Source organism: Rhinatrema bivittatum, chromosome 4 (genome assembly GCF_901001135.1).
Source record: "Rhinatrema bivittatum chromosome 4, aRhiBiv1.1, whole genome shotgun sequence".
NCBI lineage: Eukaryota > Metazoa > Chordata > Amphibia > Gymnophiona > Rhinatrematidae > Rhinatrema > Rhinatrema bivittatum.
In genome coordinates, this window is record NC_042618.1 from 322019981 (window position 1) to 322042031 (window position 22051).

The following is a 22051-nucleotide window of genomic DNA, read 5'->3' on the forward strand; positions in this document are numbered from 1 at the left end:
ACTTTGACATTTTACTCTCATTTTGGAATGGCAGCCCAAGCTAGACATGGGCTGGCTGAGATAATGTGGGCCTCTGACCGGCCCAGAGGCACTCTCCCCACATTTCCAGCTGGAGAGGTGTGGGGGGAGGGGAATTGTGAGAACCCTGAGCCAGAGAGCCTGCCAGACAGCCCTCACCATGTGTGTTGCCAAAGCAGCCAACAACTAACCCTGGTTGGCTTGCTTCACAGAGTCCCCTTTTTAAAAAAATAACCTCCACTCCCCTCTCCCAGCCGAAGTTTTAAAAGCCGGGGACTCCTCCCCAGGTGACTCCTTTGCCCTCTGGAGAGTTTTTTGGCTCCGACCCTCTTTTTATATTTCCAGGTGATTGTGGTTTGTTGACCTGTATTGTTCTCATCTGATTCTTATTGCAGTGGGGATGGGAGGGTTCAGAGTCCCCAAGCAGAAATGTTAATATAGCTGGATTATGAGTGCTTGCTGATTTGATGTGCAATAGGGTCTGGGTTCAGCTTCTCAGAGGGTTGGCTATTTGCTCACAATTCCCACCAGACTCAGATTGGCAGGGTGAGGTAATTGCAAAAGTTGTTCTTCATCACCCCCGAATTAAATTGGCAAGCTTTCTATTCCACTCTCCTTACTCTCTCTTGCTCTCACACAATACACATTCTTTTTAAAACCCCTTCTCAGTACCCTCTCTTACCTACCTCTGGCCCAATTCCACCATGATTCAGCTGTCGATGCTCCCTCCATCTTTTAGCCCATAAGGACCTACAAAATGCTGGCTCCTCTTCCTTTTGGCCTGTATGGGCCAATGTGATACCAGTTCTTTTTCTGGCCCACATGGCCCAATTCAGTTGACTTCCAGCACCTGGAGATTTCAGGTGTTTCTCTGGACACCCAGCAATTTAAATAGAATCCTAGAGTCTCCTAAAGCCCAAAAAGTTCCTAGATATAATTATACAGTCATGATCTGCTGAACAGTTTTTAGCCCATTCCTCATTTTAGTAATTGCATTGTGGAAGATAGATGCAACCTTGTCATGCAATCAAAATTATTTTCCTTGTCAAGACTTTGTGCAACATATTTATAATCCAGTTGCCATGGAGACAGCTATTGTGCTTACTAGTGATATCACCAGTGACTTATTGTCTGAGTAAAAGTATGCTCACACAAACATATAAAATGTGGGCAGATAAGGACCATTTGGCCTACCCAGTCTACCTATTTATTTATTTACTTATGAGTACTTATTACTCACCCTTCCAGTACTGCTAGGGGCGAGGTACAGTGCCTATAATGTTGTCACAGGTCTCTTGATCTGTGATGAGGGTGCCTTCTCTTACACTCTCCTATCACTGAGAACCCTTTATGTCTATCCCAGGCATGCCTAATTTTGCCACTGAAAGAGCAGCCACTTCTTCACTGTTGTGCACGTCTGCTCCATATCTGCAGTTGTTTAAGTGGCCTATACAGGAAGTGAGGCATGATGTCTGCCACAGATGGCATCAGTAAAGAAAATTGCTATCACCATGGTAACCAAGTTGTATACTGAAGTGTCACAACACAATCTTGAACCTGTAAAATCTTTTTGCTTGATTCTACTCTCATGTCACCATTGCTTTATAGAACACTTATTATTCTGATTGCAGAGGATGGCTGTTCTTTAATAACCAGCCTACCTTAGCTAGATGGTTCTGCAGCGTATTTTTGGCATTGTTGGTCTCAGCAATGCGATTAGTGAAGGCAACATTGACTGTGTTGAACTGGTTCCACATCTCGTTGGCCGTTGCAATCATCAGGTTCTCTACGTCATCCCTGAGCTTGGAAGAGGCGGCCCGCTCGCTCTGAGAGCGCAAGATGTTATCGTCGGTGAACTTGGCCCAAGTCTCTGGCACTGAGATCCTTAGAAAAGAAGAGAGATGCACTGCTGAGGCAGACTACAGATACATTCAATATCCTAGAAGGCAGGAAGCCTTTGATGTTAAACTGTTTACAGGCTATTGGGGCCTGGCACAGAATATTCAAAACTGTTGTGCTAACCTCCAGCACTGACATAAATTAAATGAAGAATTACAGTTGTATTGTACAATAAGATGTGGTATTAATTAACTCCAGTCAGTCAGAAGTCTGGAATAATGCAACCCTTCTTACCTACTTATCCCAATACAGTTGCATAACCTGTTTAGTTTTCTAGACAAAACCACTTGTCTGTGTTTTGCAGGGGTGTGCTAATTTACATACAATTAATTTCAAACCTCTCCAACCATTTTCCTGCACTTTGCAGTGATTTCCAACACATATTGCTGGTGGTATCTCTTACTATGTACAATGAGTGTAACTGCACACACCTTTAGCTTGCACAGGCTTATAGGAAAATTGGTTCTTACCTGCTAATTTTCATTCCTGTAGTACCACTGATCAGTCCAGACTGTGGGTTATGCCTCCCTTCCAGCAGATGGAGACAGAGAAAAACTTGAAGGGTACCCCCTCTTAACCTAGTGTTCCACCTGTATCTCCTCAGTATAAAGATTATCCAAGCAGAAATGAGTATAGAAATGGATCAAGTGAAGACCAAGCCAATAACTTTGAACTAACGGTGGTGGAAAAAATGCCAAATACCAAACTCTGAATAAGAGGAAACCTGTAGCCTTCTTCTGTAGTTTTCTGTAGCAACCATGACTATTAGAGTGGACTCTCTATAAAGGAACTCAGTAAAGAACCCCCATAAAGGGAGGGCATCTGGACTGATCCGTGGTACTACAGGAACGAAAATTAGCAGGTAAGAACCAATTTTCCTTTCCCTGTATGTACCCGGATCAGTCCAGACTGTGGATGTACCAAAGCTTCCCTATGCCAAGTGGGACATTGAGAGTCCCGCTCAAATGACACCACTTCCAAAGTGGTTCCAAAGTGGACATCTAACCGGTAGTGTCTAGTGTCTTCCAGGTAGCCGCCCTACAGATTTCTTGCAGCGATACCAACTAACATTCAGCCCACAAAGCCGCCTGGGAGCAAATCGAGTGGGCTTTCAACCCCTCGGGAACGGGTCAGCCTCGACAAATGTAAGCAGACAAAATAGCTTCTTTCAACCATCGCGCAACTGTCGCCCTAGATGCTTTATGGCCCTTCTTAGCACCGCTCCACAAACGAACAAGTGATCCAAAACCTGGAATGGATTGGTGACCTCCAAATAGCGCAAAAGAGCCCTTCTAACATTCAGGTGCTTCAGTTCCCTCGCATGCAGTACATCCAGAGAGATGTGCGAAAAAGCAGGGAGCTCCACTGATTGACTTAAATGGAAGGCCGAGACCACCTTTGGTAAAAAGGAAGGCACCGTCTTAAGAGAAACTCCCGAATCAGAAATTTGCAAGAAAGGCTCCCTGCAAGAAAGGGCCTAGATCTCTGAGATCCTGTGAGCTGAGCAGATTGCCACCAAAAACACAGTTTTCAAAGTGAGGTCCTTTAATGTGGCCCACTTAATAGGTTCAAAGGGCAGTTCACACAAGACTCTAAGCACCAAATTAAGGCTCCACGAGGGACATACAGGATGGATGGGAGGATTCAGATGGCTTTCCCCCCTGAGAAAATGCACTACATCCAGATGCAAGGCCAGTGTCTTGCCATGAACCTTGCCTACAAGAGAACCCAAGGCAGCCACTTGGATCCGGAAGGAATTAAAGGACAACCCATTGGCTAAGCCCCTTTGCAAGAATGCCAAAATGTGTGCTACTGAAGATTGGTGGGGGAGAACGCCCTGCTCATGACACCACGACTTGAAGACTCTACAAACCTTGACATAGGACAGTAAGGTAGAGGTCTTCCTGGATTGCAGAAGAGTAGTAATCAAATCCTCTGAATACCCTTTCTTTCTCAATTGCCGCCTTTCAAAAGTCAGGCTGCTAGACAAAAGCGATCTGCCTGGTTGAAAAATATAGGGCCTTGAAGTAGATTTGGAAGATGTCCGAGCCTCAGGGGTCTGTCCACCGCAAGACTGACCAGATCCACAAACCACAGACATCAGGGCCACTCTGTTGCCATTAGGATCACTTTCCCTGGATGGACCGCTATATGTTGGAGAATCTTGCTGACCAGAGGCCAGGGAGGGAAGGCATACAGGAGTATGGAGGTCGGCCATGGAATCACCAGTGCATCTACTCCCTCCGCGCCGTGTTCCCTTCTACGACTGAAGAAGCAAGGGTTGGCTCACCACAGAGTGGCAGTCTGTTATGGTACCACTCTAGAAGTGTACGGAATAAACATTTCATGTAAATTGGTGAAACCTTGGGCCAATGGCAGATGACAGCGCCCCCAGGAGGATATCCTGAGAAGGACCACCGGCTAGGCTGGAGTATGGAGACAAACACAGATAGTTCTTTATTAGACAGGAAGTAGAACCACCAGAGGTGGTAGTAGTGAGCTGATGTGCCCGGCAGGGCTGAAGTCCCTCCGATCCTGGAACTGCAATCTCTGGGTTGCTGAGCTGTAGAGACTATAGGTAGTGAGTAGACAGGGTAAGCTGGATACATAACCAGTAGTAGATGAGAAACTCACAATATATATCTGCAATGGCTTCTATGCAACAGAGAATCTTCAGTATATTCAGGACAGGAGCCGTAGGTGAGTACTGGTTCATTCATGCAGTCTGGAATTATAACTCACAACCTCCATACCTGCGATAACGTCTTAAGCAGAAGAGTCTTCAGAGATTAGGAACATAGGCCCTCGTGGAGTGAGTACCGGTTCCTATCTGTAATAGAACTCACAGTGTTCACGTCTGCGATCGCTTCCAGGCAGTAAGGAGTCTTCTGAGCATTCAGGGACGTAGGCCCTCGAGGAGCGAGTACCAGATACCTTCTTAGCAAACTGAAATCAAGAAGAGAGAGTGGGGCCCCCAAGGAGCGGGTACCCCTGGTAAGTACAAGAAGACAGAGTAGCTTGGATGAATTGTAACCAAGAAGAGTATGATTCGAGACTTTGCTAACTTGATTCGTAGTTGCAAGCAAAGGCCTTTTAAGTTGGAAGCGAATGACATCACTACAGGGGGACGCCCCCTAGGTTCGCACCCTTGCCGGTACAAACTCTGGAGCGCGCGCGCCCTTACGTCATCAGGAACATGGCGGATCTGCGTCAGGCCAGCCCGGGGATTCCAGGGGAGAAGTGGCGAGGAGAAGCCGCGGCATCAAGCCATCCATCAGGCACGGAGGGAGTCGCCACACAGGTAAAGAGGGTGGAGCGAGGGTGAAAAGTAGGCACGAACGCAACACCAGGGAAGCCAGAAACTCGCTGCTGCGGACCGCTGCAATGACTGAGTGGAGAGTCTCCATCCGGAAATGCGGGACTTTGAGTGCCCTGTTCAACTTCTTCAGGTCGAGGATCGTCCGGAAGGAGCCCTCCTTTTTGGGGACTACAAAATAGATGGAGTAGTGTCCTTTCATCCACTCTGCGTGGGGGATGGGCACCACAGCCCTGAGCGATTTCAGCCAGTTGAGGGTCTGTCGAACGATCTGTGCTTTGGTTCAAGAACCGCAAGGGGAGACCATAAAGAGGTCTTTGAGAGGCCAAGCAAATTCCAAAGCATAGCCTTGTACTATGATGCTTAAAACCCACTGGTCGGAAGTTAACCTGGCCCATTCCTCATAAAACTGGGACAGTTTTGTAAGTCTTTTAAAGCTGCCATGACTCCCCATTCATCCTGGTTGCTACAAAACTAAGGAACTAGTTGCGCACACATTTTGGTGGTAGGATGAAGCCAAGATATAAGAGATTATGTCACCTCTTGTGAAGTATGCACCTGGAACATAGTACCACATCATTGCCCTCATGGATTACTCTTGCCATTACCAGTACCCGTCCAGACTATGGGAATGGATATCAATAGACTTCATTCCAATTTACAACCTTCACAAGGAAAGAACATGATTCTGGTGGTGGTGGATTCATTCACCAAGATGGCCCATTTAATAGTCACTACTCGTCTTCCTTCTTCACATGAAATAGGCCTGCTAGTCCAAGAAGTGGTGCATCTGCACAGTCTGCTATCTCATATTGTATCAGAACATGGCACCCAGTTCATTGCATGCTTCTGGTGGAAGATCACTAAACTTTTGGGTGTCCAATTCCATGTGTCTTCAAGGTACCATCTACAATTGATGGACAGACAGAATGGCTAAATCAGACTCTGGAACAGCATCTCCACTGCTTCTGTAACTTTCACCAAATGAATTGGGCACAGTTACTTCCTATGGCAGAGTCTGCATATAATAACACCGAGCATTCAGCAATCAAGGCCTCCCCATTCTTTGCAAGCTATGGCATTTATCCTCATTTGCACTTGGGGAGGCTTAGCAGTCCAGAGTTCCCACAACAGCACAGTGGGTAAATGCATTAACTAAGGTACATGTGCAAGTCCAGCATGAATGCAAACAGGCTAAAACATCACAGAAAATATTTGCTGACAGTTGGCATCAGGAAACCCCACAATTCATGGTAAGGTGCAAGGTCTGAGTTTCTACAAGGCACATAAGGAACAAGAGACTTTCGAATAAGCTCGAACAGAAGCTTATGGGACCATTCTTGATTCAAGTGGCATTCAGACTTCAGCTTCCAGCCAATTTACTTATTTATCTGGTGTTCCACATGGCACTTCTAAAGCCTTATAGGTCTAATCTCTTTCCAGGAAGATGGCCCCCTCCTCCAATGCCAATCACAGTGAAAGAACACCAAGAGTTCATCATCTGCCAGATTCTAGGTGCCAGATTTATCAGAGGATGTTTGCATTATTTGGTCGACTGAAAAGGGTACAATCCTGAAGACTGCAATTGGGAACTGGCCCGAAATGTCCATGCCAAAGAACTGATGGCCAAATTTAACCAAGAGCCACCAGGAGGGGCTATGATGAAGGGGGATTGAACCCACAGCTCTGGGTGTTCAATGCCAGGGGAGCAACAGGAACTCTGAATCAGCAAGAACCCTGTAGAAAATACTAAGAAAAGCAAAGGAAAGGAAACCCACCTCTGGAGGCTCCATATTGGACCAGCATTAGCTGTGTTCCAATTTGAAGGCGTATATCAGGAGCTCTAGCCTGACACATTTTTCCTGGTCCAACAATCCTCATAGAGTTCATTCAATGATTTCCTTTCACTTGGCTGATTTCCTGTGTGTTCCTGGTTCCCACTGTATCCAGATTCCTGCTCCATTCCTGGACCTCAGCTCCTCCCTGGCTCTTGTTCCACTTGGTACAACCTGACAACCACCTGCACCCAGGGGCCCAATTTGTGGGGAATGGCAGCTGCTTCCGGCAGAATACCTGCTCCAGGATACTCGGTTTCTCCAAGATATACCCTGCTCTGGTGCAGCACCTCATCTGCGTCTTCAGCAGTGTGAGCTGTGACACAAGCATGGCAATCTTCCTTATGACTCCAGCTAGGAAACTCCACTCTTTACATAATTAAAGACAGTAATCTGCCCAGACAGCTGAGAAGTAGGGAAATATTTCTCTCTTCATTGAGATCACCTCTGGTTCATCAATAAGTAAATATGTCTCATTTAACTCTTAGACACTGTATACCTAATCCTGAAGCCTGGGCATCCAGACCTTGTACCCCAGCCTCCTTCTATGGACAAGATGCAGACAGTCTTCTCTTGGAGAGGCCAACCCCAAAGGAACCTCTCTCTGTGAGAGACTCTGAAGAAGAATCCTAAACTACAAGGGCACAGGAGGTTGTTAATCTACTGATACCTCTTCTACCTACACTCAGAGTCTGATAAACTCTATGACTTACAAGTAAAGGACCCCTAACTGGAAAATCTAAATATTCAAATACTCCAAGAAAATGAGTTTCCTGCCACAGCTCATACATGTAAAGGCCAGCTGATGGTGTTCTTAGCTTTAGGGGATTACATACCCAGTCACCTTATTCATTCATTAATTCATTCGTTTTTACATCACCTCCACATCCTTGAGAAGGCTGTCCAAAGCAGTGCACAATAAAACAAAAACAGATACAGCATAAAATAAAGCAAAAACCTGTGCTTATAAATAAGGACACTCAAGATGTCAGAAAGACTTGATCTGTAATTCTCAAATTTGGAAGAATGACATAAAATGTGTATATCACCAGGAGAACAGATGAATGAAAACCATTCACTAAGCAGCAATTCCATTTACTTGTTTCACAGATTTGTGTTCCTCTCATTATTAAAGAACTTAACCTATCAAATCCTGGAAAATGTGATTAGTAATGTGAATTTTGCTCACCAGTTAAAAAGTGTCATTCATCTGACCCTTACACTATTTCTCGCCAAACTGCAGGTGAAGTGTCGCTGTGATGTGCTCTCTCCCACAGCATTTACTTTGAACATAAAATATGCCATGTGAGGTCAAGCCAAGGACCATCGAGCCCAGAATTCTCTCTCTGACAGTGGCCACTTTAGGTCACAAGAATCTGCAAATCCCAGAGAGTAGATCTATTTCTTGTTGCTCACTCCCAGGGGTCAGCTTTCCCAAGACTTCATGGCTAATAATTGTTTATGGACTTTTCTTCCAGGAACTTGTCCAAGCCTCTTTTAAATCCCATTATGTAAGCTGCCTTGACTAGATCCTCTGGCAACAGACTCTACAACTTGACAGTGCTCTGAGTGAAAAAATACTTTCTACTATTTGATGTAATTCTTCTGGTTGTTAGTTTCATGGAGTGTCCCTTTATTGTATTATTATTATAACTCCACCTCACTCCAGGGCAAATAATGATAGGAACCTGACCTTGGGTGAACAAGGTCAGATTCCCATATTTATTTAGTGGATTCCAACTTATAGGTCATGCTGGTGAAGTGGATCCAAATAGAAACAGCAAGGGTAGCTCACCTTCCCTTGACTGGTCAGGTAGAATACCAACTTCCTCCCCTCCATAAATCTTGGATCTTATAACTATTCTTCAGTGCTGGCCCAAATAAAGAATCAAAAACAGAGTCACATCACTCTCAGGTAAACCCAAACTCTCAACTTTAATTCTGTTTTTTCACCCAGTCCCATGATACAGGAATAGAGTAGGCATTTTCTTACTGAATACTCAGAATTCCAGGGATACAACACTCAAAGAAAATCTTCCCCTAGTATTCTATCTGGTACCCCAAAGAGTGAAAGTTCCAATCTCTCAGCCTTCACTTGAACAGGAATTAAATCTTCGAACTCCCCATAACAAACATTTTACTGGAATATATGGCTTACATTCCTTACAGTTCCATGCACCCCAATTCTCCCACTTTATGGTACACATCCTTTTAGATCCAAACCCTCCACAAATACAGGGAACAGGAACAGTATTCCCCTCAAATTACTCTTCCTTTTGCATGCCAAACTCACATCTATGTGGGACATGAGAATTACAGTCTTAGGGTCTACTCATGACTCCCTGGCCACCCGACCTTCCATTCAGATTTCTCCACTTCTCTCATCTAGCAATGTGCAGGTCACCCCAGTATCTTCCATGCCACGGACCTTCATGAGGCACTCCTCATTTTGAAACAACCACTTATCCTTCCCCAAGGCCATATCCTCATGGGAAGGCAGTGCCTCTTCTCTACACCCTTGCCCTTTTTTCCTTGAGGGCAAAAGCACTCCATACTAGGGTGGTCCCTGGACCCACCAGCCTGCAGGTCCCCTTCTCTCTTAAACTCGATCCTAGAAAGGCGCAACTCTCATCAAATTGACACAGGCTTTATACTTCCCCGGGACACCTCCCAACCAATCAAAACACTCATGAATTTAAGGGGATACCATACTACCAGAAGCATCATCACTCCAAGAACTTTCCCACTGCCTGTACCAGACCCAGTGGAGATTGAAAAATTAAACTTTTGTTCCACAAACCCCAGGAAATAAAATTTTGGGGGCTCCCCCTTCCAGAATATCTGGTACTCCTAGAAAGTTCACTTTTGGGGGTCTACCCAAATTATTGAAAGGGTAAATAAATAACCATTCCCTATTTACTTATTCCACTCTATTCATGATTTTATAAACTTCTATCATATCACCTCTTAGTCGTCTCTTTTCCAAGCTGTAGAACCGTGATCTGTTTAGACTTTCTTCACAAGGGAGCCATTTTATCATTTTTGTTGCCCTTCTCTGTACTTTTCTAGTTCCACTCTTTTGAGATGTGGTGACCAGAACTGGTTTGTTTTAAGATGTCATTTTTCAAATGAAGCTACCAGAACTGCAGGCACCATGGATCAATATAGAGACATTATGTTATTATTCCATTCCAAATAATTCCTAATATTTTATTTGTATTTTTGATGGCTACCACATACTGAGCTAAGAATTTCAATGAGTAGTCCTTTAGGACTCTAAGGTCCTTTTCCCAGGTGGTGATTCCTAATAAGGAACCCAGCATTGTACCTGTAGTTGCAATTATGTTTCCCTATGACCATCAGTTTGCATGTGTCTGACTGAATTTCATCTACTATTTAGATGCCTGGTTTCCTAGTCTTACAAGGTCCTTCTACAATTCCTCACAATCTGTTGTGGCTTTAACAACTTTGATTAATTTTGTGTCATCTACAAATCTGATCACCTCACTCATTGCTCCCTTTTCCAGATCATTTATGAATATGTCAAAGAGCACAGTACAGATCCCTGGGACACTCCACTAATGACCTGGATGTTTAGTTCTACTCTCTGTTTCCTTTCTTTTAACCAGTTAGCAATCCACAACAGGACATTTTCTCCTGTCCCTTGATTTTTTAATTTCCTAAGAAGTCTCTTATGAAGGACTTTGGCAAATGCTTTCTGAAAATCCAAATACACTATATCAACTGGCTCACCTTTATCCACATGTTTATTTGCATGAGGGATTTGCATCTGTTAAAAACAAATAGGTATTCTAAAATGAAACTGGCTATTTTCAGTTTGCTCCGAATGGAATAAACTGAATGGCCAGTGCCTCTGAATGAATGAAAATTTTCATTTTTTGTTTTTGGCAGTTAGTGCATGCAGCTCAGCAGTCCCGCGTGCAAACTGGCAAACTGCACATAACTACCGACACGCAAGCCACCAAACTGTACAAACCGTCCGACAAAAGAGAAAAAAAAGAAATTCTATTTATCCAGAAAAGCAAAGCGCAGCAGACACACAAACACACACACATATACACACTGTCCTGCCACAGAACAGGAACCATATGGGGAACAGAAGTACACACACACTGTAGAGCCGCTAAGAAACAGCAGTTTATATAAGGGAGATTTTCGTGCACACATGCAGTCCCCATTCCCTTCCGATCATTCCAGATACATACACACGCCCCTGGAGCAATGGATTACCCCCCCCCCCCCTCCCAGGAACTGCTATACACACATCCCCTGGAGAAACTGAGGACTCACTCCCCCAGTAACTCCCATATAGCTCTCATGCACACTCTACCCCGGCTCTCTCTTATTCCCTCTATTTCCCTACCCTAGCCCCGTGTTTTCTCTCACCTGCTGGAAAACATAGGACACCACAGACCTTGGAAGGAAAGAAATGCCAAATAGCCCATTTTTACATTGCTGACCAGGGAGATAGGGGAGGAGATGAAATCTACTCCCCTCCTCATATTCTACCCAGCATTTACCCTCCTAATACTCCCTCAGCAGTCAACACCCTCGTCACCTTCTTAACATTCTCTCCTTTTGTGTCACCCCTAAGAATTTACCTCTCCTCACCTCCCTCAAAACCGACCCCCTCACACAACTTCCTCAAGCATTCCCCCCTCTTCACCTCACCCCGTTTTAGCATTTACCTCCTCTACCTCTCCATAAATCACGCAGATCTCTGACTTGTGCTCCAGAGGGCATTTCCTTCCTCCTCCTCCTCCTCCTCCTCCCCCACTTTGTCCTCAGCTGAGTCTCAAGTCTGGGATCCCAAAGATCTGATACAGCCCCTCCCCTCCTGTTTCCTCCCACTGCTGGCTGTTGACAAAGAGAGGAGAGGAGATAAGGCTGGAAGGGATGCAACACAGCATCAGCGGTTTCTCTCTCCCACATTTGCTTTTTGAGTAAAGCTGGTAGTTGGAAGGCCAGTTAAGTACAAAAATTCTTCTCATTAAAAATGTTTTCATGTTGTTTAAAAAAACCATATTCCTCTTGTAGAAGTATTCTTTCATAAACTTTAATTGAATATGATAAATTAATCTGTAATTTAAATTAGGAATACAATATAAAATTTATATTAGGATGGTAGGTTGGATTAGGCAGATTATGTGATTCCGGTGCTTCTATATGATACAGTTTGGGGCCCATTGTGGGTGACAGACTGTGGATTATATTGTGAGCACTGCCTACAGCTGATAATTTTTGTTGGTTATTATTGGTGTCGTGCTCCTTTTTTTCTATTAGTCAAGTCTTCTTTCGAACAGCTTGTGGCACTTGAGGACTGGATTTGCCTACCCCGAATTTAAATCTTGGCACACTACTTCAGAAAGCTTGCCTATCCCCGATGTACGTTCTCTGTTGGGGAGAAGAATAAAGTTCCAAGGCCCTGAGTGTTTGGTATATTCTGATCTTTCAAGCTGGACAATGTAATGTTGTTACAACATAAAACTTTACTGAAGTAGCAGTTCAACATTGATAACATGGATAAAGCATAGTTTCTTGCCTGTAACAGGTATTCTCCTAGGACAGCAGGATGTTAGTCCTCACATATGGGTGACATCATCCGATGGAGCCCGGCACGGAAAACTTTTGTCAAAGTTTCTAGAAGCCTTGACCAGCACACTGAGCATGCCAAGCATGCTGCTATCCACGCGTCCATGTGAGGTCCCCCTTCTGTCTCGTAACACAGCGAAAGAACAAGCAAAAAAATAAAACAACAAACCAAAGGAGAACCCACCCCGTGTGGAGGCGGGCAAGATTCCTGAGGATTAACATCCTGCTGTCCTAGGAGAACACTTGTTACAGGTAAACAACTGCACTTTCTCCTTGGTCAAGCAGGATGTGGTCCTCACATATGAGTGAATACCAAGCTCCAAACTGTCCCCATGAATTGGAGATACCAGCAGCGACTGAACAAGATGCCAACAGGCACAACACAACTGAGTCACTGTGGTCCAGCAGGGGACTATCTGGTTCCCATAGAAGCACGAGAGGTGGGTTCAGGACTGGAACAGGTTGCGCAGGATGGATTGACCGAAGGCACTGTCCTGACGTCCATCTTTGTCCAGGCAGTAGTGGGTCACAAAAGTGTGAAGAGAACTCCAGGTGGTGGCCCGGCAAATTTTGACGATGGGGACTGCTCATAAGTACGCTACCGATGTCGCCATAGCCCACACAGAGTGAGCCTTTACGCTGCCGGCCAGCGGGAGGCCTGCCTGCGCATAGCAAAAAGCAATGCAATCCGCCAGCCAGTTTGACAGGGTCTGTTTACCCACCGCCACGCCCAACATTTTGGAATGAAAGGACATGAAGAGCTGGATAAACTGTCTATGGCCTGCAGTGCGATCCAGATAGAAGGCCAAGGCACTTTTACAGTGCAAGGTATGGAGAGCTCGTTCCCCGGGTGGGAATGAGGCCTTGGAAAAAGGTGGGCAAGATGATGGACTGATTGAGATGGAAATCAGTCACGACTTTGGGCAGAAACTTTGGATGAGTACATAGGACCACACGATCGTGGAAGAACTTTGTGTATGGTGCATATGTGACCAGCGCCTGAAGCTCGCTGACCCTACGAGCAGAAGTGATTGCCACCAGGAATATTTATTTATTTATTTAAGGTTTTTTTATACCGGCATTCATGATAGCGTTCACATCATGTCGGTTTACATAAAAACAGGGGTGTGATGAATACAACCAAGAACATAAATAAATGTGAAGAAGAGATGCAGTTACAATTAACAAGGGCTGATGAACTGGGGTGGAGGAAAAAAGAGAGATAGAGGAGGTTAATTATATACAAGAGAACAGCATATAAACAAAGTCCAATATATACATCTGCTGTGTAGAGTGTTTATTGGTGGGGCGTGTTAGGTGGAGTTCGGGAAAGCTTGCCTGAACAGCCATGTCTTGAGTCTTTTCCTGAAGGTTAGGAGGCATGGCTCGTTTCTGAGATCTGGGGGGATGGAGTTCCATAACTGTGGGCCTGCTGTGGAAAAGGCTCGGTCTCTTAGGGTGCTGTGATTAGTGGTTTTGGTAGGTGGAACAAGGAGGCATCCTATGTAGGCTTCTCTGGTCGGTCTTGTGGATTTGTGTAAACGGAGAGGAACTTGTAGGTCAATTGTGGTATGTTGGTGAATAATTTTGAATATCAAGGTGATGGATTTGTAAATTACTCTGAAATGAATTGGTAACTAGTGGAGGTCTTTTAGTACTGGGGAGATGTGGTCTCTTTTCCTGGTGTTAGTTAGTAGACGGGCTGCTGCGTTTTGAACCATTTGGAGCGGTTTAGTGCATGAAGAAGGGAGGCCAAGTAAGGTAGAGTTGCAGTAGTCTAATTTAGAGAATATGAGAGCTTGGAGGATGGTTCTGAAGTCTTTGGCATGGAAGAGGGGTCTTATCCTTTTTAAAACTTGCAGTTTGTAGAAGCAGTCTTTGGTAGTTTTATTGATGTAGGCTTTGAAGTTCAGTTTATTGTCGATTAGCACACCTAGATCCCTCACTTGAGTGGTTTGTAGGTTGGTTGGCAGACAAGTCGTGAGATTGTTGTTCTCAGGAGATATGAGTAATAGTTCGGTTTTGGAGGAGTTAAGTACCAGATTTAGGCTGTTGAGGAGGCTTTTGATTTCTTGGTGACAGGACTTCCAGTATTCGAGGGTTTTTGAGTACGATTCTTTGATGGGGATCAGGATCTGGATGTCGTCTGCGTAGAGAAAGTGTTTTAAGTTGAGGTTGGTGAGGAGTTGGCATAGTGGTAGGAGGTAGATATTAAAGAGTGTGGGGGATAAAGAGGAGCCTTGAGGGACTCCAATGACCGAGTCGAGGCGTGATGATTCTTTGTTCTGGATTTTAACCTTATAACCTCTGTTGGTGAGAAATGATTTGAACCAGGAGAGCGCCAATCCAGAAATTCCTATCGCAGCTAACTGGTTGATGAGGATAGAGTGATTGACGGTATCAAAGGCTGCCGAAAGATCCAGAAGGACCAGTAGAAAGGATTGGCCTTTGTCTATACCTAGTATAAGGAGGTCTGTAAGGGAGGTAAGGAGGGATTCTGTGCCCAGATTTTTGCGGAATCCATGTTGCGAGGCGGATAGAAGATTGTTATCTTCAATGTAGTTCGATAGTTGGGAGTTCACAATCCTTTCCATAATCTTAGCTATGAATGGAAGATTGGCTATTGGGCGGTAATTGTTGGGGTCTTTTGGTTCCAAGTTGGGTTTTTTTAGGAGTGGTTTGAGTGAGGATGTCTCTTTCCTGGAATATGACTTTCCAGGTGAGGAACTTCAGGTCGCAGGACTGCAACAGTTCAAAAGGAGGGCACATGAGCTGCGCCAGGGCCACGTTGAGGTCCCAGGACGCAACCGGAGACCGTAGTGGGGGTTTTAGCTGGAGGAGGCCCCAGATGAAGCGGCCCACTAAGGGTTGGACCGAAACGGGTGTGCCAGCAACCCCTCGATGGTGCGTGCTGACCGCGCTGAAGTGCACCCTGACAGAGCTGGTCTGAAGGCCAGACTCAGACAGATGCCAAAGATAGTTCAACAGCTGGGAAGAGGTCATGAGAAAGGATCCAAATCATGACCCGAACACCAAATGGAGAATCTTTTTCACTTCAAGCTGTAGGACTTCCTGGTAGAAAGCTTTTGAGATGCTATCAGGATCTGGGAGACACCGTCCAAGAGCCTCAAGGGCTGGAGGGCTACATGCTCAACATCCAAACCGTGAGGGCCAACACCCAGAGGTTGGGATGGCACAGAGTGCCCTGATTCTGCGAGATGAAATTGTGCGCCACCCCCAGCCAGATGGGCGCCCACACTGACAGGTCCTGCAGGAGTGGGTACCAATCCTTTCGGGGCCACAAAGGAGGCCCATGAGTATCATGGGCCCCCTGTCCTGCTGAAGCTTCAGCAGAGTCCTCAAGAGGAGTGGCAGAGGGGGGTAAGCATACAGCAGGCCTTTCCCCCAGTAGAGGGAGAAGGCATCGCAGGCCGGAAGACCGTCCCCCGGCACTAGGGAGCAGAACTTGCTCACCTTGTGGTTTAGTGGGGAGGCAACGAGATCCACATCCGGCATACCCCACTGGTGAAAGAGTTCAGCTGCTACCTCTTGGTTGAGGGACTAGTCGTGTGGTTGGAAGGAACGGCTCAGACTGTCTGCTAGCACGTTGAGATGGCCTGGCAGGTAAGTCACTCGGAGCGACATGCCCTGCGAAAGGGCCCAGGTCCACACCTGCTCCTCCTCTTGGCAGAGGAGGAACAAGTCCGTGCCCCTCTACTTGTTGATATACCACATTGCAACTTGGTTGAATGTTCGAATCAGGGCTTTCTTGGATGACAACCGGTCCCTGAACACCCATAGGGCGTAACGGATTGCCTGAAGCTCCAGGAACTTTATCTGGCAGTGGGCTTTGGAGGCAGTCCATAGACCTTGCATGTGGTTACCGCTGTGGATCCCTAAAGACTTGAGGATGATAATGAAGAAAAGGTTACCTGGGGGCATCCTGTATGGAACCGAAGTTAGTGACCTTAACCAAATGACATGGGTGATTACTACCCTTAACCAATTAGCCTTGATGGTTTAGACAGAATTGCAAAACAAAGCCCAACAAACCTCGGAAATCTGAGGAAATATCTAACCAATACACCTATATCACAAAAAACCCCAGTAGTGTACTTTTTTTGATTTTTAACAGGTAATTTGTAGGACCTTCATGACCTCAGCTTGCCAATCGCACCAAGCTGTATCGACCTTTGGTCCAATTATTTTAATTTCATTATTGTGCTCACTCGGAGTCAAACCTCATTTTTTTAATATATATTTATTTCAAATTTTACTTAAAAAGTCATGAAAAGTCCACGGGGCAGGGAGACCTTTGTAAAGCAGTATGTTTGTCCCTAGCCAGGAGCCAAAAATAACCAGTACTTAGCTTTAATGTCAATCTTTATACATCAAAAAGTACACTACTGGGGATTTTTGTGATATAGGTGTATTGGTTAGACAGAATTGCAACATCGTTCTCTGCTTTGATAGTGGCCAGAGAAAAAGGGTACTGGATTCTGAAGACAGCCAATGCTGGGCCCTGACTTTTACAGTCTAGGGTGCTGATATGCTGAAATTGCGGATAAAGCTTTTACAGCCAAGTCCAAAAGCAAAGAACATTAAGCAGCATTGTCTGAAATATCAGGAAAGCTGCTCACCACAAAAAAACGTTGCAGTGATTTTGCTATGGATTTGGTCTTGCTTGTAAGTTTACAGTTCTTAACATAAGGCATTGGGATAACTTGCACGGAGTGTCGGTTGCTGCCATCGAAAGCTTGATGGGCAAACTGTAAGGATCATTTGGTCTTTTTTGGCCGACAATACTATGTTATTTATTATGTTACTATGTTACTGGCTGGGATGAGGTTGGGGAGCTGAGAGAAAGGGAGACTGCTATGGATTGGGTCCATGGCAACAGAACTGGACACCAGCCTTAATAAATAGGGCCCTAAAACAGCTGTGGTGTACCTCAGAGGAGGAACCCTGTATTAGAGGGAAGATGCTCTCTCCCAACCCCCAACAAACTCTACTTTGATGGGGAAAATAGGGAGGTTGAGAGAACTCCTAGCTGCTGGCTCCTAGATCCCAGAAACATTTGTCAAAGCCTGATTTAAGCCCACATATACAACACGAATATCATGACGCCAGTAAACAAAGATTGGCATTCTAGTTAATTTGACCCCCAAAACAAATAAGGTAATGCATTAGGACCCTCTTTTATAAGCCCTCAAATAGAGTTGAGATCCCACAAAGAAATCTTGAGACCAACAATATCTAGAGAAGCAGTCAGGAAAGCAAAGATGCAAATGGAAGAAAAAAAAATAACAAATGGTGCTAAAACTGGGGGGAAAAAAAACTTGTTATTAGACTGCTAATGATAGGAGGACGTGCATAAGCAGTATTGTCAGACCCAGAAGTAAACATCAAATGATATTCAGAACACTGTGGAGCAGCCTTGGGCCAGTGGCAGTTCTGTATTCCTGCCACTGAGGCCAGGATGCTACATGGATAAGGAATAGGAATGGGAACCTGTGTGTCAAGAGAGTGTTAGTTGCTGGCACTGAAGAGAGGTGAGATTTGGGGGGCTCAAAGGACCACAGAAGAATCATGAGGAGGTGTTGGAAGGCTTGAGAACTGCCAGCGGAGAAAGGAGGAGGGTAACAAGAAAGGGGAAACTCTTGGGAGGGCAGTGCCACTGCTCTGTGTCTTCGGCGGGTGGGACCAGAAGTGGCTCACTTCTGTTCTGGTGAGAGCTTCCATTCTGGGACCAGCTCAAATAAGTACTGGAATGCCATTCAACTCCATTCCAGTAGAAGTTAAGCCCTCCAATCCTCAAAATATAGACCAGTCTGCTTATTATTTATTTATTTAAAAGCTTTATTACCCGCCTTACCAAAAATGTTCGAGGAAGGACTCAAACTTGTACAATAAAAGCAAAGAGATTAATATTCAGTAATACAGCAAGAGCAAATACAGCTGGATAACATTTTCTGGGTAACGATATCCGGGATTTTCAGCAAGGACTTAGCCAGCTGAGTCTGCTGGTGAATACACTTGGATGACTAGATAAAGTTATCTGGCTATAGTTAGGAAAGTGTTTTCCCCAACCAGACTTAGCCAGCTACATTTATCTGGCTAATGCTGAATATTGGCATTAGCCAGATACATTTTAGCCATGCCCCTGAAAGGCCCCCACCTGCCTGCCCTTCATTTTTCAGTCTGACTAAAGTTGAGGTGGACCATGACTTACCTGGGTAAACACCACTGGTGAAAGCAGTGAGAATTTCAGATCTCAGGATCTGTCCTTCTAACTGGAAAGTTAGCTAGCCAAACCCTTTTGATTATAGACCTCACAAAACCACAAAACATCCAGAGGTCGATATTCAGCGCTACTTAGATAAATAGCAACTTATCTGACTAAGTGGCAGCCGCTAAATATCTGGCAACATTTAGGGGCACCACTTAGCAGGATAAGCCACTTATTTGGCTCAAGTAGTTAGTCAGATATCTAGTGGGCGGCGCTTATTCAGCTAACTTACAGGTCTATCCTGTAAAGTGCGTCCGCGGTTTCCCCGTCCCTAACCGGCTCTCTACTCACTTTCCGGCCGCGTTAGCCCTTCCTGCGATCCCGAATCCCCTTTAACCTATTCCTACCGCGTCCTAAATTCCCCGGGCAACCCCTTCCGCACGCGGCATGTATGTTGCATGCAAACGAGCGAATTAGCTATTCCCTAGCATCCCGTAACCCGCGCCCCGACTATCGCTAGTTTTCCCTGCCGTTTGTCGCGCGTTTAACCTGCTAACTTACCGCCTACCCTGACCCCTGCGGTAGAGGCAGGGGTAAGGGTAGGTGGCAAGCTTTCCCCCAGCCCCCGCTCACCTGCCCCGGCCGCGATCATGGGTGCCGGTCTCCGGGGCAGCCCCAGTCCTCTCCCTCCTCCCGAAGCGAAAAAACCAAAAGCAAAAAGTAAGTCGCTTCACTGTCAGTGTCTCTTCTTCCCTCCTCCCGGAGCAAGGCTGCTTTTCGCGCCCTGCTCCGGGAGGAGGGAAGAAGAGACACAGCGGCGAAGCAACTTTTTTTTTTTGCTTCGCCGCTGTCAGTCTCTTGCTCCGGGAGGGGAAAAGAGACACTGACAGCGGCGAAGCAAAAAAAAAAGTTGCTTCGCCGCTGTGTCTCTTTTCCCTCCTCCCGGAGCAAGGCTGCTTTTCGCGCCCTGCTCCGGGAGGAGGGGAGAAGAGACACATTGACAGCGGCGAAGCAACTTACTTTGGCATCCCCGACCTGACCCGACTTACTTTTGCAGCCGTCCGGTCATCTGAAGAAGATATCGTGGCTCCTGCCTCCCAGAGGAAGATGGCTGCCAGCACGGGGGAAAGCGGCCCCTGTGCATTCAATTGGCTGCTCAAGACGTGACGTCACGACGTTTGGCGTCACGGCATGAGACGTCACGCCTTGAGCAGCCAATTGAATGCACAGGGGCCGCTTTCCCCCGTGCTGGCAGCCATCTTCCTCCGGGAGGCAGGAGCCACGATATCTTCTTCAGATGGCCGGACGGCTGCAAAAGTAAGTCGGGTCAGGTCGGGGATGCAAAAGTAAGTTGCTTCGCCGCTGTGTCTCTTCTCCCCTCCTCCCGGAGCAGGGCGCAAAAAGCAGCCTTGCTCCGGGAGGGGAAAAGAGACACTGACAGCGGCGAAGCAAAAAAAAAAAGTTGCTTCGCCGCTGTGTCTCTTCTTCCCTCCTCCCGGAGCAAGGCTGCTTTTCGCGCCCTGCTCCGGGAGGAGGGGAGAAGAGACACATTGACAGCGGCGAAGCAACTTACTTTGGCATCCCCGACCTGACCCGACTTACTTTTGCAGCCGTCCGGTCATCTGAAGAAGATATCGTGGCTCCTGCCTCCCGGAGGAAGATGGCTGCCAGCACGGGGGAAAGCGGCCCCTGTGCATTCAATTGGCTGCTCAAGACGTGACGTCACGACGTTTGGCGTCACGGCATGAGACGTCACGCCTTGAGCAGCCAATTGAATGCACAGGGGCCGCTTTCCCCCGTGCTGGCAGCCATCTTCCTCCGGGAGGCAGGAGCCACGATATCTTCTTCAGATGGCCGGACGGCTGCAAAAGTAAGTCGGGTCAGGTCGGGGATGCAAAAGTAAGTTGCTTCGCCGCTGTGTCTCTTCTCCCCTCCTCCCGGAGCAGGGCGCAAAAAGCAGCCTTGCTCCGGGAGGGGAAAAGAGACACTGACAGCGGCGAAGCAAAAAAAAAAAGTTGCTTCGCTGCTGTGTCTCTTCTTCGTGCCCTGCTCCGGGAGGAGGGGAGAAGAGACACAGCGGCGAAGCAACTTTTTTTTTCGCTTCTAGCAGTCCCGACTTCCTGGTATCTGTCATTTCAAATGACATTTGAAATGACAGATACCAGTGTGGCGTGAAGCCTTAGGCCCGCGCACCCAGGATACTGTATAGGAGCCCTATCCAGTACAATGGGTTGCCCGGGCCTAAGGCTTCACAGACGCGGTTTACATTTACATAAAATTAGTGTTCAGGATCGAGCGGTAGGTGTTCTGCACTGTGCGTGCGGCAACCGCAGGTGCCGCAGGCACTAACGCAGCTCTTCCTACCGCTCGGTACTGGATAGACCTGACTGCGGGATAAATGCCGATATACAGACTTATCCGGTTAAGTTAATCGGATAAGTTAGACCTGCCACAGAGCAGGTTTAACTGCCACAGAACAGGTTTAACTTAGCCGGATATAACTTATCCAGCTAAGTAGCATCAAATGTGGGGATATTCAGCTACATTACCGTGCTGCTGAGTATTCCATGTAAATTAGCTGAACAAATCTTATCTGGCTAACTTACCTAGACAGTTTCTTTTGAATACTGACCCCCAGCATTTCATGATTCTCTTCCTTCCTTATTCCTTGGTTTCCTAGCTAGTCTCCAACGATGCTTATGACATATTTTTATGTTATTTTATTTTATTGAAAAAATAGTTTTCTGATATAAAAATACATTAATACCTAATATCTGCTTAGTTATAAATCATATAACAGTGTCTAAAAACTAACAGCATATCTTATTGCTTTAGAATTGGCCAGGGTACAGAACATATAAATGCATACAAATAAATACAGTCAGTCATTAGCATCATATGCATGAGAAGGACAGTTTTCAAAGGGATTAAGGCAGGCAACTTTGAAGAGAAGACGTGGTCTAGTGGTTAGAATAATGGGCTGAAACCAGGGTTCAAATCCTCCTCTTCACTCCTCACTGACGCTACTGGCAACCTTAGGCAAGTCATTCTATCTCCTACTGCCTCAGGTACCCGCTTACAGGTGAATTGTAAAAGTCTGGCGCACACCAAACCCGGGAGATACATGCACAAGTTGGGCCA

The 22051-nt window shown here is 46.1% G+C and overlaps 1 protein-coding gene across 1 annotated transcript in view; it reads right to left on the reverse strand.

Moving 5' to 3' along the window:
* TEKT3 (tektin 3) overlaps positions 1–22051 on the reverse strand; it is a 63837-nt gene that overhangs the window by 21870 nt on the left and 19916 nt on the right. The window contains exon 6 of the mRNA XM_029600297.1: positions 1680–1902. Within this exon, the coding sequence (XP_029456157.1) occupies positions 1680–1902 (223 nt within the window). The remainder of the gene's footprint in view (positions 1–1679; positions 1903–22051) is intronic.